General features: G+C 43.4%; 1 protein-coding gene across 2 annotated transcripts in view; it reads right to left on the bottom strand.

Moving 5' to 3' along the window:
* The window catches only part of RNF123 (ring finger protein 123), a 1,441,353-nt gene that overhangs the window by 1,169,667 nt on the left and 245,430 nt on the right, over positions 1-26,256 (bottom strand). For both annotated transcript variants that reach the window (XM_069206868.1, XM_069206867.1), the window contains exon 11: positions 24,623-24,737. In XM_069206868.1, coding sequence (XP_069062969.1) covers positions 24,623-24,737 — 115 coding nt within the window. The remainder of the gene's footprint in view (positions 1-24,622; positions 24,738-26,256) is intronic.

The following is a 26,256-nucleotide window of genomic DNA, read 5'->3' as shown; positions in this document are numbered from 1 at the left end:
GAACATTTTGCTTTCTTTGAGTACTTCTAGTGATTTTACTTACCTGTTCGTCCCGAGGAGTTGGAGTGAGACAATTACAACGGGGGACTCCGTAACCACTTCCCGGATCTTCCTCTCGACCAATACCTTGACATACATGGAGTCAAGCATCAGGCAAACATCCGCTTCACCACTCCCTCAAAGCCTTGGGGTGCATGAGCAGACGCACTGAGCACGACTTCAGGTCGCGGTCACCCTCCAAAAACCCAAGGCACACGAGGTGCAGATCCATCACTGACATCGCCCGATGAGAGGATCCGCAGGGCTTGAACCTGGTCTTTCTAGATCACATCCGTGACGCACCAGGAGTTGTACAACTTGAAAAAACTGAAAGTCCAAAAAGGCCAATAAAAAAAAAATTACTAAGGGGTAGCTCTCTTTAGGTCAGCGCTGGCTGGTGCAGAAAGAAAAGTATAGATGTCAGCGCACTGGGTGGCGCCTATAAGGGACCTGTGGTGTTATATATACGGATGCAGATCCGATCGACGCCACCTAACGATGCGCAGGGGTACTCCTCATTAAAAATCTCTAGATCCAGCCAGAAGCCTGCAGGAATTTCTAAGGTAAGGAATCTGCAACTAGATGTCTCTATCAGAAAGCGGAAACAGCAACCAGGAAAAAAGGTCCCAACCATATTCAGCTTTCCCAAAGCTAAAAAAAAAAAAAAAAAAAGTGGTTGACCGAGTAAACTGGGTCTACATGGCTGCCATCCTTCAGAACATAATCCTCGGACCCAGGATGCTGGTGTGGATCAGGCACATAACAAGCTGCCTAAGGCATGGGTGCAAATAAATAGAAATTGATTGGATAGTTTCATACTGGTGGAGGAAACGCAGCAAGGGTGCCTGCTACCCTTGTTACTCGTACTACGAGCAGTAGAACCACTGGCCTTAGTGATAAGAGTACATCAAAACAATAGAGCATTTACGTTTGGAGAGGAGAGCCATAAAAGTTGTCTTTTGCACACAACAACCTGTTAGTGGTCACAGAACCAGAATCATCAACATTGCCATTCATTAGCCTATCAGAATGATTAGAGAAAATATTTGGGTTTAAAATAAATACACATAAATTTGAAATCTTAAATTCTTGCCCCTCCCACAGGGGTCAGCGTCAAACCTTATGGTAGAATACCCATTACAATGAGCAGCCACTAAAATAAACTATCTGGATTTTTACCTGACAAACAAATGAGAAATCTTGTATACAGTAAACTGGCCTCTGCTAGGAGGCAAATAATAGCGCAACTAAGGTGGAGGCGCAACTTGTATGTCTCCTGGCAGGGCGGAATCCATGTAATTAAGATAAATGTACTTCCCAGAATGCTGTGTTCCAGTCATTACCAGTTCCAAACCTAAAACAGGAGCTGCTATATTTACAGCAAAGTTTAATAAAATTTGTGGACATTGGATAAGGCAAGAGTTAGTAAGAACGCTTTTATAGCCTACATAGAGAGACGGGGAGCACTGGCCTGTAAGGACAAGCCACAGTAGTATAAAGCAGGACATATCTAAGTACTGGCAGAATGGATGATCGGGGAGACCAAGAAAAGTTGTATAATACTGGATTGGGTAGTAGTGGGACAAATGATTTTGGATTTGGCCTGGCTTGACAAAAGACACATAAATGCATTCGAAGACACTCCAGTGAGGACAATATTTTAGCTATTAGAGGACACCTAACCCTTTTACAGCCATTCATAATAATCCACACTTTGCACTAACCCTATTCTGGAATGTGTTTTATAACTACATAAAGGGAGTCCAAATAAAACAGTCCGATACCTCTTCAACCAAAGGCATATCAAACTGTGCAAGAATAAATTCCACATATGTCAACTAGACGGAATCCAATAAATAATACTGGGGCACTGGGGGCTGCATCCACCAAACAAAGTAGCTGCTGCTAGACAGCTAACTAAATCTGAATCCTTCACGAGGCGCTATGATAGAAACAGTGGTCTGGTCACTGACATCTGTAGAATACTTCAAAAAGCTTCCAAGTGCAAGGTTGAACTATTACGAGAAATATAATGACTCATTGCCACAGGATGTATAGGAGGAACATATGGCAACAGCTGAAGGAAGATATCCTCAATACCTTTAGAAACATTCTAGAGGGGGAATCAGCTATTAAGGTTACATGTTAGTGGTTTCTAATCCCACAACATTTTCACAAGACCTTACCCTCAACCGGAAACATGCTTGAGATGACCTGCAGATTGAGGCTTCTTCACACAAGTACTGTAGAGCGTGTTCCAAAATACATACATAGTGGAAAGAAATTTTGAACAAATATAAGGCATCCTAAGTTTCTGAGCATTAGGGGATATAGGCTTCATTCAACTGGGTGTGAGACATCAAGTGTAGGGCATACCGTTCTTGCTTTCAAAAGATCTATGACTTAAATACTTGGTATCTTGGTGCAAATGGTTGCAGGCTGCTGGAAAAAAAAACATCTGGTAGCCAAATAAACTGCAAAATGTATCCGTGTTCTTCAATAATGATAATGCAATCATTAAGTACAACCTTAATTAAATCTGCTTTTCATAGTATTTCTTAAAAAACAATAAGGTCCAAGAAAATACTGATGTGATATGATCTACAAGGGATGTTTTAGCACAAATCCAAAGTCGATGTCACCCAGCTCCATTACACCCTCTTTCCCGCTAACAACCGTCTTACCTTCGCAGTTATCAGAACACATTTACAACCTTTCACTGAATTAACACTTAAATGGCTGGGAGTTTGTGTATAATCATTCAGTTGTATTGGCCTTGTGTATTTTTAAAAGGTACAATTGTAAAGTCTCTTTCATGTAGCTGAATGAACCACACAGGAGTTTGTTGATGCCAGAAAATAAGTATACGCCTATTTAAGACAACGGTCACACTTTACTACCAGGATCCTACTTTTTGCCTGCAGTCATATGGCAAATTCCCAGTAGCATGTAAAGCCCAAGTAGTTTTGGTAATTTCCGTCATATCTACTACACCAATCTACACAGATGAAACAAAAGAACAAAACAATTTGTTACCTGTAATTAATATGATCAACACATTCAATATACTGCTCTAGTTTACACCCATAGAACTAATACTCAAGTGCAAGCGATATTATGGCAAAACCCACATAATTATCACTCCTTCCATATGCTTTCAAATTTGAGGAAGCAACGTGCTGCATATGTCAAATACAATCTTAATTTATTGCTCCTTGGATGGGGGCGACTGATCAGGCAATCAATGGTCTTATACCCATTTCACATGTGAATCTGTGCCGCTCCTCATGTTTATGCACCATGGCACGTTGTATCCTGCTAAATATCATCACTTTAAGTTGTTACAAGTGCTAGATTAATGTTTCAAGAGTCTGATTTTTCCTGACTCAAATCTATTAGATTTCTTCTCTTAGCATTAGAGTTAGACATCAACAGTTATGTTTTGCCCAAACTGAAACTCGGTCACATATCAAATGCTAACAAATCAACAAATTTATTTCACCTGTCAATTTTGTGCACATTGCATTCAACTCTTAACTCAAATCAATGTTTTAAATGAAAGTTATTTTTCACTTTTGGGATTAGCCAGATATAACAAAAAGCATGGTTCACTTGAACAGTCAGCTTTATTTAATCAATTTTTATTACTTAAAAATAACACTGATAAAAAAAAAGTAACTTCAGTAAATATGCAAATACAGATAGTAATGCACCATTTTTGTAATCACAAATCAGAAATGATTTTAAGTGCAATACTAGAATTATAATGGGACGAAAGCCACTTCTTCCCCCCAGCTCAAGTCAACCACTGACATCCATTTCAAACAATAAACATGACTATGAAATCTATAATGTTAACTTCAAATCAAGACAAGTTAACAGGTGTAAAACTAAGGAGTCCGTAGTCAAAGACACTGACGCACCCTGAAGCAATATCAGGAGACCTCAAATTTGAACTAACTCACTGTTTCACATAACTAATGATCTGGTACTTTAATTGGGTGGTGTCAATACAGCTGCTTTCAGAAAATCCCTGACAGCAGCATACCAAGCCAAGTTGTAATTAGACCAAGAGAGTAGTTACATGTTGGGCTTGGCATTTCAAGCAATAAAATGGATGGAATAATGCTAAAGACCCACAGAGAGAAAAAAAAAAATCCTATTTACTTCAGTTTTAGGCAGACTGTCTGGTATACAGAGGTTTTCTAGATGAATTGGAAATTACCCGCTTCTAAATTCAGCAGAGCTGTAACATGTGCCTTTGCAAGCACAAACTCAATTTGTTTCCATCTGATTCACCTAAAGCCTTTTACGAAAAGTAGTATTCTTGACGTAAGTCCAGGATGTCCAAAAACATGCCAACTTGACACCTCCGGTCATCCAATGTCATAACTGGGTGGTTCAATATTCTTTCAGCGGTGACTGGGCTACAAAATCATGGACCCCCCTCCCATGTGCAAGTCTGTGTACAAACTTCTCTGTTTCAAGTAACGTCTAAACTAGAGTTGTTCAACTAACTACCAGAAAAAACCCACACACGTACATACATACACACATACTGCCCACGTTCAGCCATAGAGTATTTTTGTGTATTCTTTGTATTGAATTATGTCCAGTGACATACACTTGCCATTTATGTACTTATCTTTTCTCCTGTATTCACTTGACAGAAAAATTACCTGTTTTCCACTTACTTGCTTTTATCACCTTTGCTTGATCTATACTTCCCACTCATTGCCTCAAAATATTTTGAAGCAATTGTGTCTAGATTTGTAAGCATGTTACAAAATACCAAAAAATATACAATCACTTCATTTTTGCAACAAGGGTAAAGGTAAAACCAAAGAGAAAAAGAAAACACATTTGAACAAACCACTGAACGAAGACAACTCAAAATCTAATCTCAATTCTACTACTCTAACGGAGGGATAAAAGCTGGACCTCAGTGTTGTTATTTGATTAAAGAGTTACTGATCCATTAAATATTAAAATTGAGCAATGACGATAGAAATGTTGCACTTAATTTAGGGACCTGTGATGATGATAATCTGAAGTATTAACAAAATGGAGAGTACAGTTCCCCTAGTCTTATAGGGTGTCTTAAATTTGATGGCAAAACAGTTTGATATATGCCTTGTGTTAGCAAGGCACAAAAAGACTCACAATTGAAGGGACAGCACAATCAACATATTCTAAAATTGATTACAGTAGCTGTCCTCATGTCTGAAAACTTATTTAATATAGTTGTATGTTCAAAGCAGGTTTGAGCTAATATAGATATATGGAAAATGGCACTTACCCAGTGTACATCTGTTCGTGGCATGTAGTGCTACAGATTCACATGCTATGCATAGCTTCCGCCAGCTAGTGTTGGGCTCAGAGTGTTACAAGTTGTTTTTCTTCGAATAAGTCTTTTTTGGAGTCACAGGATCGAATGACTCCTCCTCTCGGTCACAGTGCGCATGGGCATCGACTCCTTTGTTAGATTGTTTTCCCGCAAAAGGGTGTAGGAAGGAATGATAGAGTGAAAGAATGTAAATGTGCTACAAAATAATAGTTAAATAAGCTGTCCATGCAAATGTCAATGTATATACATATGTACAAATAAGAACTGTAACAACTACAGGCTTCTGGGGAGGAGGGAGGGTGCACGTGAATCTGCAGCACTACATGCCACGAACAGATGTACACTGGGTAAGTGACATTTTCGGTTCAATGGCATGTGTAGCTGCAGATACACATGCTATGCACAGACTGAAAAGCAGTTGCTCTCCCTAAAAGAAGCGGTGGCTAGCCTCTAGAAGCTGAAGTTGTTTGAAATAATGTTCTTAGTACAGCTTGGCCAACATTGGCCTGTTGCTTTGAAAATACAACCACACGCTAATGCTTTGTAAATGTATGTGGTGTAGACCATGTGGCAGCTTTGCATATGTCTGCCATTGGTTTGGTTCCTAAATATTCCATAGAGGCACCTTTTTTCCTAGTGGAATGAGCTTTAGGTGTTACCAAAAGTTGTCATTTGGCCTTGATTTAACATGTTTAAATACATTTAACAATCCATCTCTATAATCCCTGTTTAGACTTATGATTACCTTTATGTGGTTGTTGAAAGGCAACGAAAAGCTGTTTAGATTTCCTAAACTCTTTTGTTCTATCCACATAATACATTAGAGCTCTTTTAAGGTCAAGAGTGTGAAGGGCTCTTTCAGCAGTTTAATCTGGCTGTGGAAAGAAGACTGGCAATTTCCACTGTCTGGTTAATGAAAAGGCGATACAACCTTTGGTAAGAATTTTGGATTGGTTCTAAGTACAACTTTATGCTTGTGTATTGGAAAAAAGGTTCCTCCAGAACTCTTTTCACTAACTCTTCTTAATGAAGTAATTGCTACAAAGAAAGCAACTTTCCAAGTTAGGAATTGAATCTCACACGAATGCATGGGTTCAAATGGTGGGCCCATTAGTCTTGTGAGTACAATATTCAGATTTCAAGCAGGAACTGGTGGGGTTCACGGTGGAATAATACGTTTTAGTCCTTCCATGAAGGAATAACTGGAACTCTAAAGAGAGAGGTATGCTGTATAGTTTACAAGTATGCTGATATGTCAGTAAGATGCATTTTACAGATGAGAAAGCAAAATTTGCCTTTTGTAAGTGAAGTAGGTACCATACAATATCTTGTATTGGTACTGTAAGTGGGTCAATATTTTTAGATTGAAAGAAATAAACAAAACATTTCCACTTATTAGCATAGCATTGTCTAGCTGTAGGTTTGCGTGCCTCTTTGAGAACTTCCATACATTCTAACGGAAATTGCAAATATCCAAGTTCTATGGCTTCAGAAGCCAAATCGCTAAGTTGAGAACACTGTGATTAGGATGTCTGATTTGTCCTTTGTTTTGTGTTAACCAATCCGGTTTTTTAGGAAGTTCTGTAGGAGGCTGGACTGGCTTGTAGTGAGTACCAAGGGGTACTTGCACCTTGCACCAGGCCCAGTTATCCCTTATTAGTGTATAGGGTGTCTAGCAGCTTAGGCTGATAGATAATGGTAGCTTAGCAGAGCAGCTTAGGCTGAACTAGGAGACGTGTGAAGCTACTACAGTACCACTTAGTGTCATATGCACAATATCATAAGAAAACACAATACACAGTTATACTAAAAATAAAGGTACTTTATTTTTATGACAATATGCCAAAGTATCTTAGAGTGTACCCTCAGTGAGAGGATAGGAAATATACACAAGATATATATACACAATAGCAAAAATATGCAGTATAGTCTTAGAAAACAGTGCAAACAATGTATAGTTACAATAGGATGCAATGGGGAAACATAGGGATAGGGGCAACACAAACCATATACTCCAAAAGTGGAATGCGAACCACGAATGGACCCCAAACCTATGTGACCTTGTAGAGGGTCGCTGGGACTATTAGAAAATAGTGAGAGTTAGAAAAATAACCCTCCCCAAGACCCTGAAAAGTGAGTGCAAAGTGCACTAAAGTTCCCCTAAGGACAAAGAAGTCGTGTTAGAGGAATAATGCAGGAAAGACACAAACCAGCAATGCAACAACTGTGGATTTCCAATCTAGGGTACCTGTGGAACAAGGGGACCAAGTCCAAAAGTCACAAGCAAGTCGGAGATGGGCAGATGCCCAGGAAATGCCAGCTGCGGGTGCAAAGAAGCTTCTACTGGACAGAAGAAGCTGAGGTTTCTGCAGGAACGAAAAGGGCTAGAGACTTCCCCTTCGGTGGACGGATCCCTCTCGCCGTGGAGAGTCGTGCAGAAGTGTTTTCCCGCCGAAAGAACGCCAACAAGCCTTGCTAGCTGCAAATCGTGCGGTTAGCGTTTTTGGACGCTGCTGAGGCCCAGGAGGTCGCAAATTGGACCAGCAGGGAGAGGGGACGTCGAGCAAGACAAGGAGCCCTCTCTGAAGCAGGTAGCACCCGGAGAAGTGCCAGAAACAGGCACTACGAGGATGCGTGAAACGGCGCTCACCCGAAGTCGCACAAAGGAGTCCCACGTCGCCGGAGACCAACTTAGAAAGTCGTGCAATGCAGGTTAGAGTGCCGTGGACCCAGGCTTGGCTGTGCACAAAGGATTTCCGCCGGAAGTGCACAGGGGCCGGAGTAGCTGCAAAAGTCGCGGTTCCCAGCAAAGCAGCCCAGCGAGGTGAGGCAAGGACTTACCTCCACCAAACTTGGACTGAAGAGTCACTGGACTGTGGGGGTCACTTGGACAGAGTCGCTGGATTCGAGGGACCTCGCTCGTCGTGCTGAGAGGAGACCCAAGGGACCGGTAATGCAGCTTTTTGGTGCCTGCGGTTGCAGGGGGAAGATTCCGTCGACCCACGGGAGATTTCTTCGGAGCTTCTGGTGCAGAGAGGAGGCAGACTACCCCCACAGCATGCACAAGCAGGAAAACAGTCGAGAAGGCGGCAGGATCAGCGTTACAGAGTTGCAGTAGTCGTCTTTGCTACTATGTTGCAGGTTTGCAGGCTTCCAGCGCGGTCAGCAGTCGATTCCTTGGCAGAAGGTGAAGAGAGAGATGCAGAGGAACTCGGATGAGCTCTTGCATTCGTTATCTAAAGTTTCCCCAGAGACAGAGACCCTAAATAGCCAGAAAAGAGGGTTTGGCTACTTAGGAGAGAGGATAGGCTACTAACACCTGAAGGAGCCTATCAGAAGGAGTCTCTGACGTCACCTGGTGGCACTGGCCACTCAGAGCAGTCCAGTGTGCCAGCAGCACCTCTGTTTCCAAGATGGAAGAGGTCTGGAGCACACTGGAGGAGCTCTGGACACCTCCCAGGGGAGGTGCAGGTCAGGGGAGTGGTCACTCCCCTTTCCTTTGTCCAGTTTCGCGCCAGAGCAGGGCTAAGGGGTCCCCTGAACCGGTGTAGACTGGCTTATGCAGAATTGGGCACCTCTGTGCCCAACAAAGCATTTACAGAGGCTGGGGGAGGCTACTCCTCCCCTGCCTTCACACCATTTTCCAAAGGGAGAGGGTGTCACACCCTCTCTCAGAGGAAGTTCTTTGTTCTGCCATCCTGGGCCAGGCCTGGCTGGACCCCAGGAGGGCAGATGCCTGTCTGAGGGGTTGGCAGCAGCAGCAGCTGCAGTGAAACCCCAGGAAGGGCAGTTTGGCAGTACCAGGGTCTGTGCTACAGACCACTGGGATCATGGGATTGTGCCAACTATGCCAGGATGGCATAGAGGGGGCAATTCCATGATCATAGACATGTTACATGGCCATATTCGGAGTTACCATTGTGAAGCTACACATAGGTAGTGACCTATATGTAGTGCACGCGTGTAATGGTGTCCCCGCACTCACAAAGTTCAGGGAATTGGCTCTGAACAATGTGGGGGCACCTTGGCTAGTGCCAGGGTGCCCTCACACTTAGTAACTTTGCACCTAACCTTTACCAGGTAAAGGTTAGACATATAGGTGACTTATAAGTTACTTAAGTGCAGTGTAAAATGGCTGTGAAATAACGTGGACGTTATTTCACTCAGGCTGCAGTGGCAGGCCTGTGTAAGAATTGTCAGAGCTCCCTATGGGTGGCAAAAGAAATGCTGCAGCCCATAGGGATCTCCTGGAACCCCAATACCCTGGGTACCTCAGTACCATATACTAGGGAATTATAAGGGTGTTCCAGTAAGCCAATGTAAATTGGTAAAAATGGTCACTAGCCTGTTAGTGACAATTTGGAAAGAAATGAGAGAGCATAACCACCGAGGTTCTGATTAGCAGAGCCTCAGTGAGACAGTTAGTCACTACACAGGTAACACATTCAGGCACACTTATGAGCACTGGGGGGCCCTGGGTTACCAGGGTCCCAGTGACACATACAAATAAAACAACATATATACAGTGAAAAATGGGGGTAACATGCCAGGCAAGATGGTACTTTCCTACACAACCCCCCCCCCAAACGAAGGACAATAAGACTAGCCATGGCCTGATGAGTCTTCATTGTCTAAGTGGAAATATCTGGAGAGTCCATCTGCATTGGAGTGGCTACTCCCAGGTCTATGTTCCACTGTATAGTCCATTCCCTGTAGGGATATGGACCACCTCAACAATTTAGGATTTTCACCTTTCATTTGTTTTAGCCAAAGTAGAGGTTTGCGGTCTGTCTGAACAATGAAGTGAGTGCCAAACAGGTATGGCCTCAACTTCTTCAGCGCCCAGACCACAGCAAAGGCCTCCCTCTCAATGGCAGACCAACGCTTTTCTCTAGGGGTCAACCTCCTACTAATAAAAGCAACAGGTTGATCCTGGCCCTCAGAATTAAGTTGTGATAGGACTGCCCCTACTCCTAATTCAGATGCATCAGTCTGGACATAGAATTTTTTAGAGTAACAAGGGCTTTTCAGGACAGGTGCAGAGCACATGGCCTGCTTCAGCTCCTCAAAAGCTTTCTGACAGTTTGCTGTCCATAATACCTTTTTAGGCATTTTCTTGGATGTGAGGTCATTAAGAGGGGCTGCAATGGAGCCATAGTTCTTAATGAACCTCCTGTAATACCCAGTGAGGCCTAGGAAGGCTCTCACCTGAGTCTGAGTGGTAGGGGGAACCCAATCAATAATTGTTTGGATTTTCCCCTGAAGTGGTGCAATCTGTTCCCCACCATCAAGGTGTCCCAGATAAACCACCTTACCCTGCCCTATCTGGCACTTTGAAGCCTTGATAGTGAGGCCTGCCTTTTGCAGGGCCTCCAAAACTTTCCATAGGTGGACCAGGTGATCATCCCAGCTGGAGCTAAAGACAGCTATATCGTCCAAATATGCTGCACTGAAAGCTTCCAGCCCTTGCAGGACTGTGTTCACCAACCTCTGAAAAGTGGCAGGTGCATTTTTCAAACCAAAAGGCATTACAGTAAACTGGTAATGTCCTCCAATGGTCGAAAATGCAGTCTTAGGTTTAGCATCTTCTGACAATTTGATCTGCCAATACCCTGCAGTCAAATCAAAAGTGCTTAGATACTTGGCAGATGCCAGTGTATCTATGAGCTCATCTGCCCTGGGTATAGGGTGAGCATCAGTTTTGGTTACCAAGTTGAGACCTCTATAGTCTACACAAAACCGCATTTCCTTCTTTCCATCTTTGGAATGAGGTTTTGGTACCAGTACCACAGGAGAAGCCCATGGACTGTCAGAGTGCTCAACCACTCCTAGTTCTAACATTTTCTGGACCTCTTGCTTTATGCAGTCCCTGACATGGTCAGGCTGCCTATAGATCTTACTTTTGACAGGTAAACTGTCTCCAGTATCTATAGTGTGCTCACACCAAGAAGTGGTACCTGGCACAGTAGAGAAGAGTTCAGAGAATTGATCTAGGAGATTTATGCAATTATCTTTCTGCTCAGCAGTAAGACAATCAGCCAAAACTACACCTTCCACAAGAGCATCTTGTTCTGTGGAAGAGAAGAGATCAGGTAGAGGATCACTGTCTTCTTCCTGTCCCTCATCAGTTGCCATGAGCAGGGTGAGATCAGCCCTGTCATAGTAGGGTTTCAGGCGGTTGACATGGAGCACCCTAAGGGGACTCCTGGCAGTGCCTAAGTCAACTAAATAGGTGACTTCTCCCTTCTTTTCAACAATTGTGTGGGGACCACTCCATTTATCTTGGAGTGCTCTTGGGGCCACAGGCTCCAAGACCCACACTTTCTGCCCTGGTTGGTACTGAACCAAAACAGCCTTCTGATCATGCCATTGCTTCTGGAGCTCTTGGCTGGCCTGAAGGTTTTTACTGGCCTTTTTCATGTACTCAGCCATCCTTGATCTGAGGCCAAGTACATAATCCACAATATCCTGCTTAGGAGCTTTTAAAGGTTGTTCCCAACCCTCCTTTACAAGTGTGAGTGGACCCCTAACAGGGTGTCCAAAAAGAAGTTCAAAGGCGCTGAAGCCCACTCCTTTCTGGGGTACCTCCCTGTAGGCAAAAAGGAGGCATGGTAGAAGGATATCCCATCTCCTGCGGAGTTTTTCAGGGAGACCCATAATCATGCCTTTGAGAGTTTTATTAAATCTCTCCACCAGTCCATTTGTTTGTGGATGATAGGGTGTTGTGAACTTGTACGTTACACCACACTCCTTCCACATGGCCTTTAAGTATGCAGACATGAAATTGCTTCCCCTGTCTGATACCACTTCCTTTGGGAAGCCCACCCTGGAAAATATTCCCAGGAGGGCCTTTGCCACTGCAGGTGCTGTAGTGGTCCTTAAAGGAATAGCTTCAGGATATCTTGTGGCATGGTCCACTACCACCAAGATAAATCTATTGCCTGAAGCAGTAGGAGGGTCAAGGGGGCCAACTATGTCAACCCCTACCCTTTCAAAGGGAACCCCAACCACAGGCAGTGGGATAAGGGGTGCCTTTGGGGTGCCACCTGTCTTGCCACTGGCTTGACAGGTTTCACAGGACTTACAAAATTCCTTTGTGTCCTCAGACATTCTAGGCCAATGAAACAGGGGAACAAGCCTGTCCCAAGTTTTCATTTGTCCTAGATGCCCAGCTAAGGGAATGTCATGTGCCAGTGTTAGGAGGAACTTTCTGTACTCCTGAGGAATCACTAATCTCCTGGCAGCTCCAGGTTTAGGATCCCTATGCTCAGTGTACAAGAGGTTGTCCTCCCAGTAAACTCTGTGAGAGTCACTGACATCCCCATTAGCCTGTTTGACAGCTTGCTGTCTGAGACCCTCTAATGTGGGACAGGTTTGCTGTGCCACACTCAGCTCCTCTCTGGCAGGCCCCCCTTCACCCAAAAGCTCAGCAGTGTCTGCTTCCAGCTCCTCTGGTGTAGGTTCTGCACAGGGAGGGAATTCTTCTTCCTCAGAAGTAGAATCCACTGTAGAGGGAGGGATAGTAGGAAGTGGTTTGCTTCTACTAGCCCTAGCTTTAGGGAGCACTTGGTCCATTGTTCCAGGATCCAAGCTTCCCTGTCCTTTTTGCTTTTTTGCCTGAGCCCTTGTCAAAGCAAAAATATGCCCTGGGATGCCCAGCATTGCTGCATGGGCCTCCAACTCCACATCTGACCAAGCTGATGTCTCCAAATCATTCCCTAATAGACAGTCTACAGGTAAATCTGAAGCTACCACAACTTTCTTTGGACCAGTAACCCCCCCCCCAGTTGAGATTAACAACAGCCATGGGGTGGCTAAGTGTGTTGTTGTGAGCATCGGTTACTTGGTACTGGTGACCAAGTAGGTGTTGTTCAGGGTGGACCAGTTTCTCTATGACCATAGTCACACTGGCCCCAGTGTCCCTGTAGGCCTGAACCTCAACACCATTTATTAGGGGTAGCTGCTTGTACTTATCCATATTAAGGGGACAAGCAACTAAGGTGGCTAAATCAATAGCCCCCTCAGAGACTAACACAGCCTCTGTGGCCTCCCTAACAAGGCCAACCCCAACTAAGTTACCAATAGTGAGCCCAGCTACTCCCTTAGATTGGCTATTAGTAGGTTTGCTCCCACCACCACTGCTATTAGTAGGGACACTAGGTGTAGCAGTAGGGGTTGTAGTGGTAGGAGGCTTGGTGCCTTTCTTTGGACAACTGGGATCTGTTGTCCAATGGCCTTTTATTTTACATAAATAGCACCATGGTTTCTTTTCCTTGTTCTGATTAAAAGAGGATTTGGGCCCACCACCCCCACCAGAGTGTTTTTGTGGGCCTGATGAAGACTCCTTTTTAGATTTGTCCCCACCCTTGTCAGAAGACTTACCATCCTTCTTTTTGTTGCCATCTTTGTCACCCCCTGTATGAACTTTTCTGTTCACCCTTGTTCTGACCCATTTGTCTGCCTTCTTTCCCAATTCTTGGGGAGAGGTCAGATCAGAGTCCATCAAGTACTGGTGCAACAAATCAGACACACAATTATTAAGAATATGCTCTCTCAGGATCAAGTTATACAGGCTGTCATAATCAGTAACTTTACTGCCATGTAACCACCCCTCCAAGGCCTTCACTGAATGGTCAATGAAATCAACCCAGTCTTGTGAAGACTCCTTTTTGGTCTCTCTGAACTTTATCCTGTATTGTTCAGTGGTTAAGACATAACCATCCAGGAGTGCATTCTTAAGAACTTGGAAATTATTAGCATCATTTACTTTCACAGTAAGGAGCCTATCCCTACCTTTTCCACTAAATGATAGCCATAGGATAGCAGCCCACTGCCTTTGAGGGACATCTTGTACAACACAGGCCCTCTCAAGTGCAGCAAACCACTTGTTAATGTCATCCCCCTCCTTGTAAGGGGGAACTATCTTGTGCAGATTCCTGGAATCATGCTCTTTTGCAGGATGACTATGGGGAATACTGCTGCTGCCACCATGGGTTTCTAAACCCAGTTTCTGTCTCTCCTTCTCTACTTCTAAAGTCCGTCTATCCAGATCCAGCTGTTGCTTCTTGAGCTTCAGTCTGGTTTGTTCCACTCTCAATCTATTGAGCTCCCTTTCTAACAATCTGTCATCAGGGTGGGTGGGAGGGACATGCCTTGAAACAGAAGTATGGTGAGAATGGACAGAAGGAGACCTGTCCCTTACAGAAGCCACCCTAACAGCTTGGCTAACAGAAACATCACTACCAGTATGGTGAGAATAAATGCTTTTGCTATGATGTGAGACAACACTATTTGTATGGTGTGGCTCATCATCATTACCAACTATGCTAGACTGTCTAGTAATGGGCAGGCTAGGAAGTTTCTTTCCTGAATCTTTTCCTGGGGGAGTCCCTGGATCAGATTGGGAACCATTTGCTACTTTTTCAACAGATGTGGCCCCTATGGCCTTATCTTGTTCTCTAAGCATGTTAAGCAATAATTCCAAAGAAGGATTCTTCCCTACACTCAAACCTCTCTCTATGCAGAGACTCCTTGCTCCTTTCCAGCTAAGGTGATCATATGCAAGTTTGGACAGATCAACATTTTGGCCTGTGCCAGACATTTTTAGAGAGAGTTAAAGTGATAGTAAAAGATAAAAAGTTTGTCAGAGCTTTTAGAAAGACAGAGAAAAAAAACTTTTAAAACTTTTTAGAACTTTTTAGAAAGTTTGAAGTAGTTTTCAGCACTTACAAAAGAGTGAAAAGAGGAAATGCAAAACTTTTTGGCTATGTGTATATACACTGACCTTGTTTTGTATATTTTTCTCTTATGAAAAGTACAATGACAAGAGTGGTAAGTAGTCTCAAAGCACTTAACCCACCGCTGCACAACCAATGTAGGAGGCTGGACTGGCTTGTAGTGAGTACCAAGGGGTACTTGCACCTTACACCAGGTCCAGTTATCCCTTATTAGTGTATAGGGTGTCTAGCAGCTTAGGCTGATAGATAATGGTAGCTTAGCAGAGCAGCTTAGGCTGAACTAGGAGACGTGTGAAGCTACTACAGTACCACTTAGTGTCATATGCACAATATCATAAGAAAACACAATACACAGTTATACTAAAAATAAAGGTACTTTATTTTTATGACAATATGCCAAAGTATCTTAGAGTGTACCCTCAGTGAGAGGATAGGAAATATACACAAGATATATATACACAATAGCAAAAATATGCAGTATAGTCTTAGAAAACAGTGCAAACAATGTATAGTTACAATAGGATGCAATGGGGAAACATAGGGATAGGGGCAACACAAACCATATACTCCAAAAGTGGAATGCGAACCACGAATGGACCCCAAACCTATGTGACCTTGTAGAGGGTCGCTGGGACTATTAGAAAATAGTGAGAGTTAGAAAAATAACCCTCCCCAAGACCCTGAAAAGTGAGTGCAAAGTGCACTAAAGTTCCCCTAAGGACAAAGAAGTCGTGTTAGAGGAATAATGCAGGAAAGACACAAACCAGCAATGCAACAACTGTGGATTTCCAATCTAGGGTACCTGTGGAACAAGGGGACCAAGTCCAAAAGTCACAAGCAAGTCGGAGATGGGCAGATGCCCAGGAAATGCCAGCTGCGGGTGCAAAGAAGCTTCTACTGGACAGAAGAAGCTGAGGTTTCTGCAGGAACGAAAAGGGCTAGAGACTTCCTCTTTGGTGGACGGATCCCTCTCGCCGTGGAGAGTCGTGCAGAAGTGTTTTCCCCCGAAAGAACGCCAACAAGCCTTGCTAGCTGCAAATCGTGCGGTTAGCGTTTTTGGACGCTGCTGAGGCCCAGGAGGGACCAGGAGGTCGCAAATTGGACCAGCAGGGAGAGGGGACGTCGAGCAAGACAAGGAGCCCTCTCTGAAGCAGGTAGCACCCGGAGAAGTGCCAGAAACAGGCACTACGAGGATGCGTGAAACGGCGCTCACCCGAAGTCGCACAAAGGAGTCCCACGTCGCCGGAGACCAACTTAGAAAGTCGTGCAATGCAGGTTAGAGTGCCGTGGACCCAGGCTTGGCTGTGCACAAAGGATTTCCGCCGGAAGTGCACAGGGGCCGGAGTAGCTGCAAAAGTCGCGGTTCCCAGCAATGCAGCCCAGCGAGGTGAGGCAAGGACTTACCTCCACCAAACTTGGACTGAAGAGTCACTGGACTGTGGGGGTCACTTGGACAGAGTCGCTGGATTCGAGGGACCTCGCTCGTCGTGCTGAGAGGAGACCCAAGGGACCGGTAATGCAGCTTTTTGGTGCCTGCGGTTGCAGGGGGAAGATTCCGTCGACCCACGGGAGATTTCTTCGGAGCTTCTGGTGCAGAGAGGAGGCAGACTACCCCCACAGCATGCACAAGCAGGAAAACAGTCGAGAAGGCGGCAGGATCAGCGTTACAGAGTTGCAGTAGTCGTCTTTGCTACTATGTTGCAGGTTTGCAGGCTTCCAGCGCGGTCAGCAGTCGATTCCTTGGCAGAAGGTGAAGAGAGAGATGCAGAGGAACTCGGATGAGCTCTTGCATTCGTTATCTAAAGTTTCCCCAGAGACAGAGACCCTAAATAGCCAGAAAAGAGGGTTTGGCTACTTAGGAGAGAGGATAGGCTACTAACACCTGAAGGAGCCTATCAGAAGGAGTCTCTGACGTCACCTGGTGGCACTGGCCACTCAGAGCAGTCCAGTGTGCCAGCAGCACCTCTGTTTCCAAGTTGGCAGAGGTCTGGAGCACACTGGAGGAGCTCTGGACACCTCCCAGGGGAGGTGCAGGTCAGGGGAGTGGTCACTCCCCTTTCCTTTGTCCAGTTTCGCGCCAGAGCAGGGCTAAGGGGTCCCCTGAACCGGTGTAGACTGGCTTATGCAGAATTGGGCACCTCTGTGCCCAACAAAGCATTTCCAGAGGCTGGGGGAGGCTACTCCTCCCCTGCCTTCACACCATTTTCCAAAGGGAGAGGGTGTCACACCCTCTCTCAGAGGAAGTTCTTTGTTCTGCCATCCTGGGCCAGGCCTGGCTGGACCCCAGGAGGGCAGATGCCTGTCTGAGGGGTTGGCAGCAGCAGCAGCTGCAGTGAAACCCCAGGAAGGGCAGTTTGGCAGTACCAGGGTCTGTGCTACAGACCACTGGGATCATGGGATTGGGCCAACTATGCCAGGATGGCATAGAGGGGGCAATTCCATGATCATAGACATGTTACATGGCCATATTTGGAGTTACCATTGTGAAGCTACACATAGGTAGTGACCTATATGTAGTGCACGCGTGTAATGGTGTCCCCGCACTCACAAAGTTCAGGGAATTGGCTCTGAACAATGTGGGGGCACCTTGGCTAGTGCCAGGGTGCCCTCACACTTAGTAACTTTGCACCTAACCTTTACCAGGTAAAGGTTAGACATATAGGTGACTTATAAGTTACTTAAGTGCAGTGTAAAATGGCTGTGAAATAACGTGGACGTTATTTCACTCAGGCTGCAGTGGCAGGCCTGTGTAAGAATTGTCAGAGCTCCCTATGGGTGGCAAAAGAAATGCTGCAGCCCATAGGGATCTCCTGGAACCCCAATACCCTGGGTACCTCAGTACCATATACTAGGGAATTATAAGGGTGTTCCAGTAAGCCAATGTAAATTGGTAAAAATGGTCACTAGCCTGTTAGTGACAATTTGGAAAGAAATGAGAGAGCATAACCACTGAGGTTCTGATTAGCAGAGCCTCAGTGAGACAGTTAGTCACTACACAGGTAACACATTCAGGCACACTTATGAGCACTGGGGCCCTGGGTTACCAGGGTCCCAGTGACACATACAACTAAAACAACATATATACAGTGAAAAATGGGGGTAACATGCCAGGCAAGATGGAACTTTCCTACAAGTTCGCAGTGAGATATCACTGACAGATCTAGGAGTGTTGTGTACCAATGGCGGCTAGGAGTATCATGGTGAGAGAAGTTTGACCCAGTTTGTTGACCAAAAATGGAATAAGTGGGAGAGGGGGGCAAAGCATAAGCTAATATCCCTGACCAGTTGATCCATAGAGAATTGCCCTTGGACAGGCGGTGTGGGTGTCTGGATGCGAAGTTTTGGCATTTTGCGTTTTCGCTTGCTGCAAATAGGTCTATTTATGGTCTCCCCCACTTTCGAAAGTACTGTTGAAGTACATGAGAGGATCTTTTGGTGTGTCCTGCTTAGCAGGTCCGCTAGCTAATTGCGTATTCCTGGGATTTATTCTCCTAGTAAGTGAATGTGATTGTGAATTGCCCATTTCAAAATTGTTTGGGCTAGAATGGACAGTTGGGATGAATGTGTCTCCCCTTGTTTCTTCAGATAATACATGGTTGTTATATTGTCTGTTTTTATCAAGACAGTCTTGTGTTTGAGAAGGGGTTAAAACGCCTTTAGGGCAAGGAACACAGCTAATAATTCCAAATGGTTTATGTGATAATTTAACTGCTTTGAATCCCATTCCCCTTGTATGGTAAGGTTGAGATGAGCTCCTCAACCTATCATTGATGCGTCTGTTGTTATTGTGGTCAGAGGCACAGGGTCCTGAAATGACCGCTGCTTCATTAAATTGCTGTGATTCCACCACTGAAGGGACTTGTGTGTTTGGCGGTCTAACAACACTAGATCTTGCAATTGACCCTGTGCTTGAGGCCACTGTTGTGAGAGGCACTGTTGTAGTGTTCTCATATTTAATCTTGCATGCAGTACAATATTCTCATGATACACCTTACTGTGTATTGTTGATTTTGCTGCATTTGTGGTATGAGGTTTTGGAAAGCTTATATCCTTTGTGTATTTGGATAGGCTAAGGCGTTTTGTGTATTGAGAATAGCACCTAGGTAAGGTTGAACCTGTGCTGGTTGAAGATGTGATTTTTTTAAACAGATAGTGAACCCTAATGTATGTAGGGTTTCTATTGTGTATTGAGTATGTTGTTGACATTGTATAATATTGCTTGATTTTATTAGCCAATCGTCTAGATAAGGAAAGACATGTGTGTGTTGTCTTCTTAGGTAAGCTGCTACTACCGCTAGACATTTTGTGAATACTCTTGGAGCTGTTATGCTGAATGGTAGAACTTTGAATTGGTAGTGGTTTCCTGCTATCACAAACCTTAGGTATTTTCCTTGAGCTGGATGTATGGGGATATGGAAATACACATCTTTGAGATCTAATGCAGTCATGTAATCTTGTTTTTGTAGTAGTGGAATGACGTCCTGTAGAGTTACCACGTGAAAGTGTTCTGACAGGATATATAGATTTAGTGGTCTGAGATCTAGAATGGGTCTGAGAGTGCCACCCTTTTTGGGAATGAGGAAGTATAGTGAGTATACCCCTGTTCCGTGTTGAGATTTTGGAACTAATTCTATTGCCTCATTTAGTAGTAGCAATTATATTTCTTGTTGTAAAAGAACGTTGTGTTCTGGGGGCAGGCTGCGATAACGAGGGGAAATGTTTGGAGGGTTAGAAATCAATTCTAGGCAATAACCATTGCGGATAATTGAAAGTACCCATTGGTCTGTGTTGATATTTTGCAATTGGGCGTGGAATTGCTGTAGTCTGCCCCCCATAGGAGATGTGTGGGGTTGTGGTATGCTTATGAAGTCTCTGTTTTGATAGGGTAGTGACACTCTTTGAGGCCTCGAATTTGCCTCTGAAGTGTTGGCCTCTATAAGAGCCTCTAAATCCCCCTCTCTGGTATTGTTGTTGGCCTTGCTTAGGTTGGGAGGTAGAAGAATCTGTAGACTGGGGCTTAAATCTTCCTCTAAATTGCTGCTTACGAAAGGAGTCTCTGTAAGGTGTTGTGTATAGGGTGCCCATTGCTTGTCTGAATCTTTCACAAGTTTCTCGACTGTGGTGTCAACCTCAGGACCAAACAGGTGTTTCTTGTCGAAAGGCATATTTAGTGCTGCATGTTGTATTTCTGGTTTGAATCCAGAAGATCGCAACCATGCATGTCTGCGTATGGTTATAGCAGTATTTACACTCCTAGCTGCTGTATCTGCAGAATCTAGAGCAGTCCTTATCTGGTTGTTACTTATTGCCTGACCTTCAACAATTTATTGAGCCCTGCTCTGATGTTCTTTTGGCAGGTGTTGTAATAATTCCTGTATCTCGCCCCAGTGTGCTTTATCATAACTTACTAGCAAGGCTTGTGAATTGGCAATGCACCATTGGTTAGCTGCCTGTGTAGCCTGTGTCGCTCCACCAGCCTCGCTCTCGCCGCCGTCCCTCGCATCTGCCGAACCAACGCAGGGGGGAAATCCTTCTCCTACCTGGCGGCCAAGACGTGGAATTCCCTCCCCGCCCACCTCAGGACCACCCAGGACCACCTCGCCTTCTGGAGGCATCTCAAGACCTGGCTTTTCGAGCAGCAGTGACCCTCCCCCCCAGCGCGTTGAGACCCTCACGGGTGAGTAGCGCGCTGTATAAATATCTTGATTGATTGATTGACCCTCTTGCCAGCAGCATCAAACTTCCTACTTTCTTTGTCAAGGGGAGGGGGTATCCCCTGACGATTGACTATTGGCCCTTTTTGTGGCAGCACTGACAACCACAGAGTCTGAAGGTACCCGATGTGTAATTTAAGCTGGATCTGTAGGTGCAGGCTTATATTTTTATCTATGCGTGGTGTTAAAATCCTAGCCTTAACAGGTTCCTTAAATATTTCTTCTGCATGCCTGATCATGTCAGGCAGTATTGGAAGGCACTGGTAACATGAGTGCGTGGAGGATAGCGTATTAAGAAGGAAATCCACTTCTAACGGCTCACTATGCATAAGTACCCCATGGTACGCAGCTGCCCCAGAGATGGCCTGTGTGTATGCAGTTGTATCCTCTGCTGGTGAAGGTTTTGAAGGATAGAGGTCTGGGTCATTAGATGGTATGGGATCTGGATCTTACAGATCCCAAGGATCAATTGTATCACCATGGGAATACGTGTGTGAGTGAGGTGGTGAAGACAATGGTGGTGGGCTAACAGATGGTGGTGAAAAAGAAAGTTGTGGTGGAGAATTTTGTAAGGGTAATGGATTCTCCTTCCTTTTAATTTTTTTTGCTGGTGGTGGAGCAGTATCGAGATGTTCCTGAAAAGCCAACTTTCTTTTTGTTTGTGGAGGAGCAATGATCCTCCCAGTCTCGTTGTGGATATGAATCCTTGACTGTTTTTCATCCATGATTTCAAGAATAGGTTGAATATCAGAGTCTTCAGAAATATATTCTGATGTTTTTGGTGATTTAGAGGACTGTTTATCAAATGTCTTTGAGCTCTGCTTTAATTGACTCGACTATAGAAAACGCGATCGAAACAATACCGCCGGTCAAAGAAAGTTATATAGAGTTTCCAAATCGAGAATCTCAAAGCGAGAGGAAACACATCTGAACCAGACAGCGGAAAGAAAATCTAACAAAAGGAGTCGATGCCCATGCGCACTATGACCCGTGACTCCAAAAAAGACTTCTTCAAAGAAAAACAACTTGTAACACTCCGAGTCCAACACTAGATGGCGGAAGCTATGCATATCATGCATATCTGCAGCTGCACAAGCCATCGAACATATATATATATATATATATATATAAATATATATATATATATATATATGTGTACTTTTAAATAAGATCTCAATTAAACATCAGTTCAGAATATGTGAACATTTTGGATATTAGCTCAGATAGCAAAGCCTGGCCATTCGGTTGTTGACAAAGGTACTTATGATTTCACGCTTCTTGTGATCTTCCAGAAAAAACAATCTTTAATAGATTCTGATGTACAATGTCAACACATCAGTTATCTCCCCAACTGGTATGGCCATTATGGCGTACTTAAATTGGGAGCAACACACACAGGCATACAACACCCCAAGACATTTTTTGGGGTCAAGAACATCAAGTTTTCATGTTTATGTCGCCCTTTGGATAGACAGAACCAACCCCATGCAGCACATAATCATTGGCTTCGAGATCATAGAACCACATTATGGATCTGTGAAAGGGCACAGTCTGCAGATGAGGTAAGATTTGTAATCATTCATGTGTTCATGCTGTTCAAACGTGTATTTCCAGTTCAGTAATGCACTGTAAGGAAATGCTGCTTTTGACAGTGGTTCCGGCATGAAAACGTTTGCACACGTTTGCAAAATTTAACAAATTGAGGCTATAATATTTACAGAAAGCTCTGCCATTAAAAGCAAATTCTCTTAGAAGCCTGAAAGCAAAATTGATGATCTCAGCTTTCAAAATAAAATGTACACAAAAAAATATCAACCAGAAGAAAGACCTTTTGCTAAAGTGTAGAATTTTAGGCACCACCTCTTTGAGGAATTCTTTAGTAAAATATGTTTGATATGTACTAATAATTCTAAAATTACTAATAATGGAAAATTAGAATAAAATTATAGGAAACATGAATATCAACAAGCAATGGAAAATAGAGTTGATCTGATGGTGGTTCAAAACAAAAGGTCTTGGCCTATGTCAGAAGCAGTTATTTGGTCAATTATTAAAAAAACCTCACAAAAGTGCACCCATGTTATATGTCCTTCCTTTAGTGCAGGTTTACAACTTTCATGAATGTACAAGTATTTACAGAAGTAGCTCTGCAACACGTACTCTTTTGTGAACTACATTTTTGCATGAGCAATTATGCATGTGCATGTTTGCTGTTGCAAGAATCTGCTGAGCGTTTGCAAGTTCACTTTCCCTGCAACCTAATACTCACAGAGGCTATTTCCAGAGCTCTGATTTAATGAAAACTCCGCCATAATTTGTCATCTCACTGCATGGCACCAAGGAAAAAGTGAATTTTTTTGAAGGACAAGTAGATTTATGATCCATTCCGCCACACGCACAAGCAGATATTTTTATAAAATCCCACAACCCTATGCTAGGGTTGTGGCATCAACAATGGGTGGGGTAAGGCGGTGGGACAGTGTGCGGTTCTCTACTTCCTTTGTTTCCAGTTGTGACAGAAGCATAGTGAAATGGCATGCTACCCCACTTCTTGATTTGCAACCAGAAAGGGGTGGGGAAATTGGTCCCTTCTAAAATGACAGCTGAGAGAAATATTTTAGAACTAATGGATATGCCTAACTTCATGTATCCGCATTAATCATTACCAAAAAGAAACAGATATCAAACAAGAGACCCGGGTGCAGTTCTAACATTAAGCACAAACACTTCAGTTACACTGGCATCCATCAATCTTAGACATCAATATGGATTCAAAGGCAGATCAGAACAAGCACAAACTTGTCCAGAACTCAGTTTACTGAAACAAGAGGCCTTTGGGGGCAATTTCTTTAATGCTTACTTGAAAATGTGAGCTGCAGACTTCAAGCTTCTAAAATAGCTATTATAGACTAAGATTTACTTGGCACAAGATTTGGGGCAGAATCACATAGTTTGGTTTTCTTAATAGGGTGCCTCAAAACATATGCCATTTAAAGTGATTGGTATGTTATCCATTTGAGAACTACTTGGACTTTGCCAGGAAATAAATCTCTTGGCTTCTCCCAGAGTCCAATGGTACAATTTTGAAGCATAATCTTTTATTCAATTTAATTTCCGTGGCAGTGAAGCCTCTCCTCAGGAGTTACGACTTTGCTTACATACTTTAGGCAAATTCATGTTGGGATGGAAAATCCTGTTGGCTTCCAATTGCTGTAGGCTTTGTAGATATTAAAGTGAGTTTTAGCTCATAATCAGTGCACTTCCTCTTCTATAGATCGGGCAAAGGAAATGGTTAAAACCTCATTTTATTTTTCAAACAAGGCCACTGTGACTCAACTGTTCTAAACTGCAAGTCAGTAGACCAACTGAAGTTGAAAAGCAGATTACATAGCTATTGTTATTAAACTATTGCTCCAACTGGCACATCAAAGTCACCTAACCAGTGACTAAAACTATTGTAGTTTCTGATTAAGACCTATTGTTTCTGTTGGTTTTAAGTAACTAAAAAAACCCTTTTTCTTCTTTGTAATCTAAAATAATTTCTACACAAAGCTGCATTACACTCTAATTGGCAAGGTTTGTTAAAGCAAGACCATACAGGTGGCACCAATATGTAGTTGCTGTTCTGGTACAAAACAACCAAAATCAATACTGGACCCTGTTATTTATCCATCCCCTTTGATTTTATGTCTTGGTACAGTAGAAAGGAAAGAAATTGAGGAGAGAAATAAAAAGTCTGGTGAAAATATGGGAAAATACATTTAGGAAATCCACAGCCAGCATACCTGCACATCTATCCCTGTGTGAATTATATTTTTTACATATCCTAGCAAGATGCGGGCCTTCCGCAGATCAGCACTTGGAGGATCCTGCAGTGGGCGATACCCTTCCACGGGATAGGTATTGGGCCATTAAGGAGAAACAAGGTAGATTCCAGTATTTCAACAGAACATTCAATAACAATAACATTGACATGCAAATCAACTTTTTGCCATGGCACCAAATGATTTTCTAATGCTTTCCGAAGTTAACTTGAGTTCTCCTCGCTGCATAAACAGAAAATTATCTTTTTTTAGCTGAAGAATTCTATTTTGTACTCTTCATGCTTTGCAATAGCTAAAGGCACTCAACCAAACTCAACTTAATAACTTTTAGATGCCTAGTAAACAACACCAAATAGCACTACAGAGTCTCCAGTTGCATCAGTTTACAAGAAGATTTTCACTCGACAAAGGATTACAGAAATGATTCTAATAAACAGAAATGTAAAAAACACCACCAAGTCTATTAAAACAAGTTGCAACTCTTTGTATTGTATACCTAAAATGGTATTCAACCTATACTCGGAAAAATAAATCCTTATTTGAAAAAATAATATATCAATGCCATATTAAGAGAGTTAAAATTACGCAAAGAATTTACATAAAAAAGCACATTTTTAGAAAGCGAATTGCAGTCCAACAGTGGCACTTACAAACCACTGAGGCCTTTAATCATGTGTTTTTAATCATGCCACAAGAACCACTCGGTTTTCTTATATTTTAATAATAAACAATGATCCCCTTGTTTGAGATACACACATACACAAACTATCTCTTCAATAAATGTCAAGGTTACAATAGATCTTGTCAACAACTTACTTAAACAATTCCCAAATAACAGAAATACATCAGGTAGAGTGAATTCAAAACTATCAATGTTACTTTTTAAACCTTAACTCACTCACTCTGATATTGCTTTTATGATACACTCATTGAAAGTATCTACAGAACACAGCGCATTAGAAGGGCAGCCAGACATGCAGGTGGAAAAGCACTGGCAACATGTTGTGCCAGATGTATCATTTTATACAATTGTGATTCCCTAATTGCGATTCCCTGCGAATCGCAATTACGTAATCGCTATTCAAATGTTGAAACTCATGGAGTTTCATTTTGCGTTTCCTAATGGGTCTAACCTACCTCATTAATACTCAGGAGGTTGGTTGCAACTTGCGACCCATTTGAAAACGCTAATGTCACAGACATGCTGCTCTTAAAAAAAAAATTTGCATGCTTTCACAAAGGGGAAGGGGTCCCTTGGGGAACCCTTCCCGTTTGCAAATGGGTTACCACCTACTTGAAGTAGACGGTAAAATGCGAATGTTTCGTGACCGCACTTCGGTCACAGAACATTCCTGCATACTGCTGCGATTCAGTATTAGGAAGGGACGCACTTGGCATGCCCCTCCCTAATACCAAATCGGTATGTAGTCACAATTCCAATTGGCCATTTGGTAGCACAGCACTGAATCGCAAATTGGAATTCATACACACCAAAATGCATTTCTGCAGTCGCAAACGGCTGGATCGGGCCATTTGCGACCACAAAAATGCATGACACATCTGGGCCGTTATTCCTGAGACTGTATTTTTAAAAC

Source organism: Pleurodeles waltl, chromosome 9 (assembly GCF_031143425.1).
Source record: "Pleurodeles waltl isolate 20211129_DDA chromosome 9, aPleWal1.hap1.20221129, whole genome shotgun sequence".
Taxonomy (NCBI): Eukaryota; Metazoa; Chordata; class Amphibia; order Caudata; family Salamandridae; genus Pleurodeles; species Pleurodeles waltl.
The sequence above is the reverse complement of the archived record's forward strand: the minus strand, read 5'-3'. Positions and strand labels throughout refer to the sequence as shown.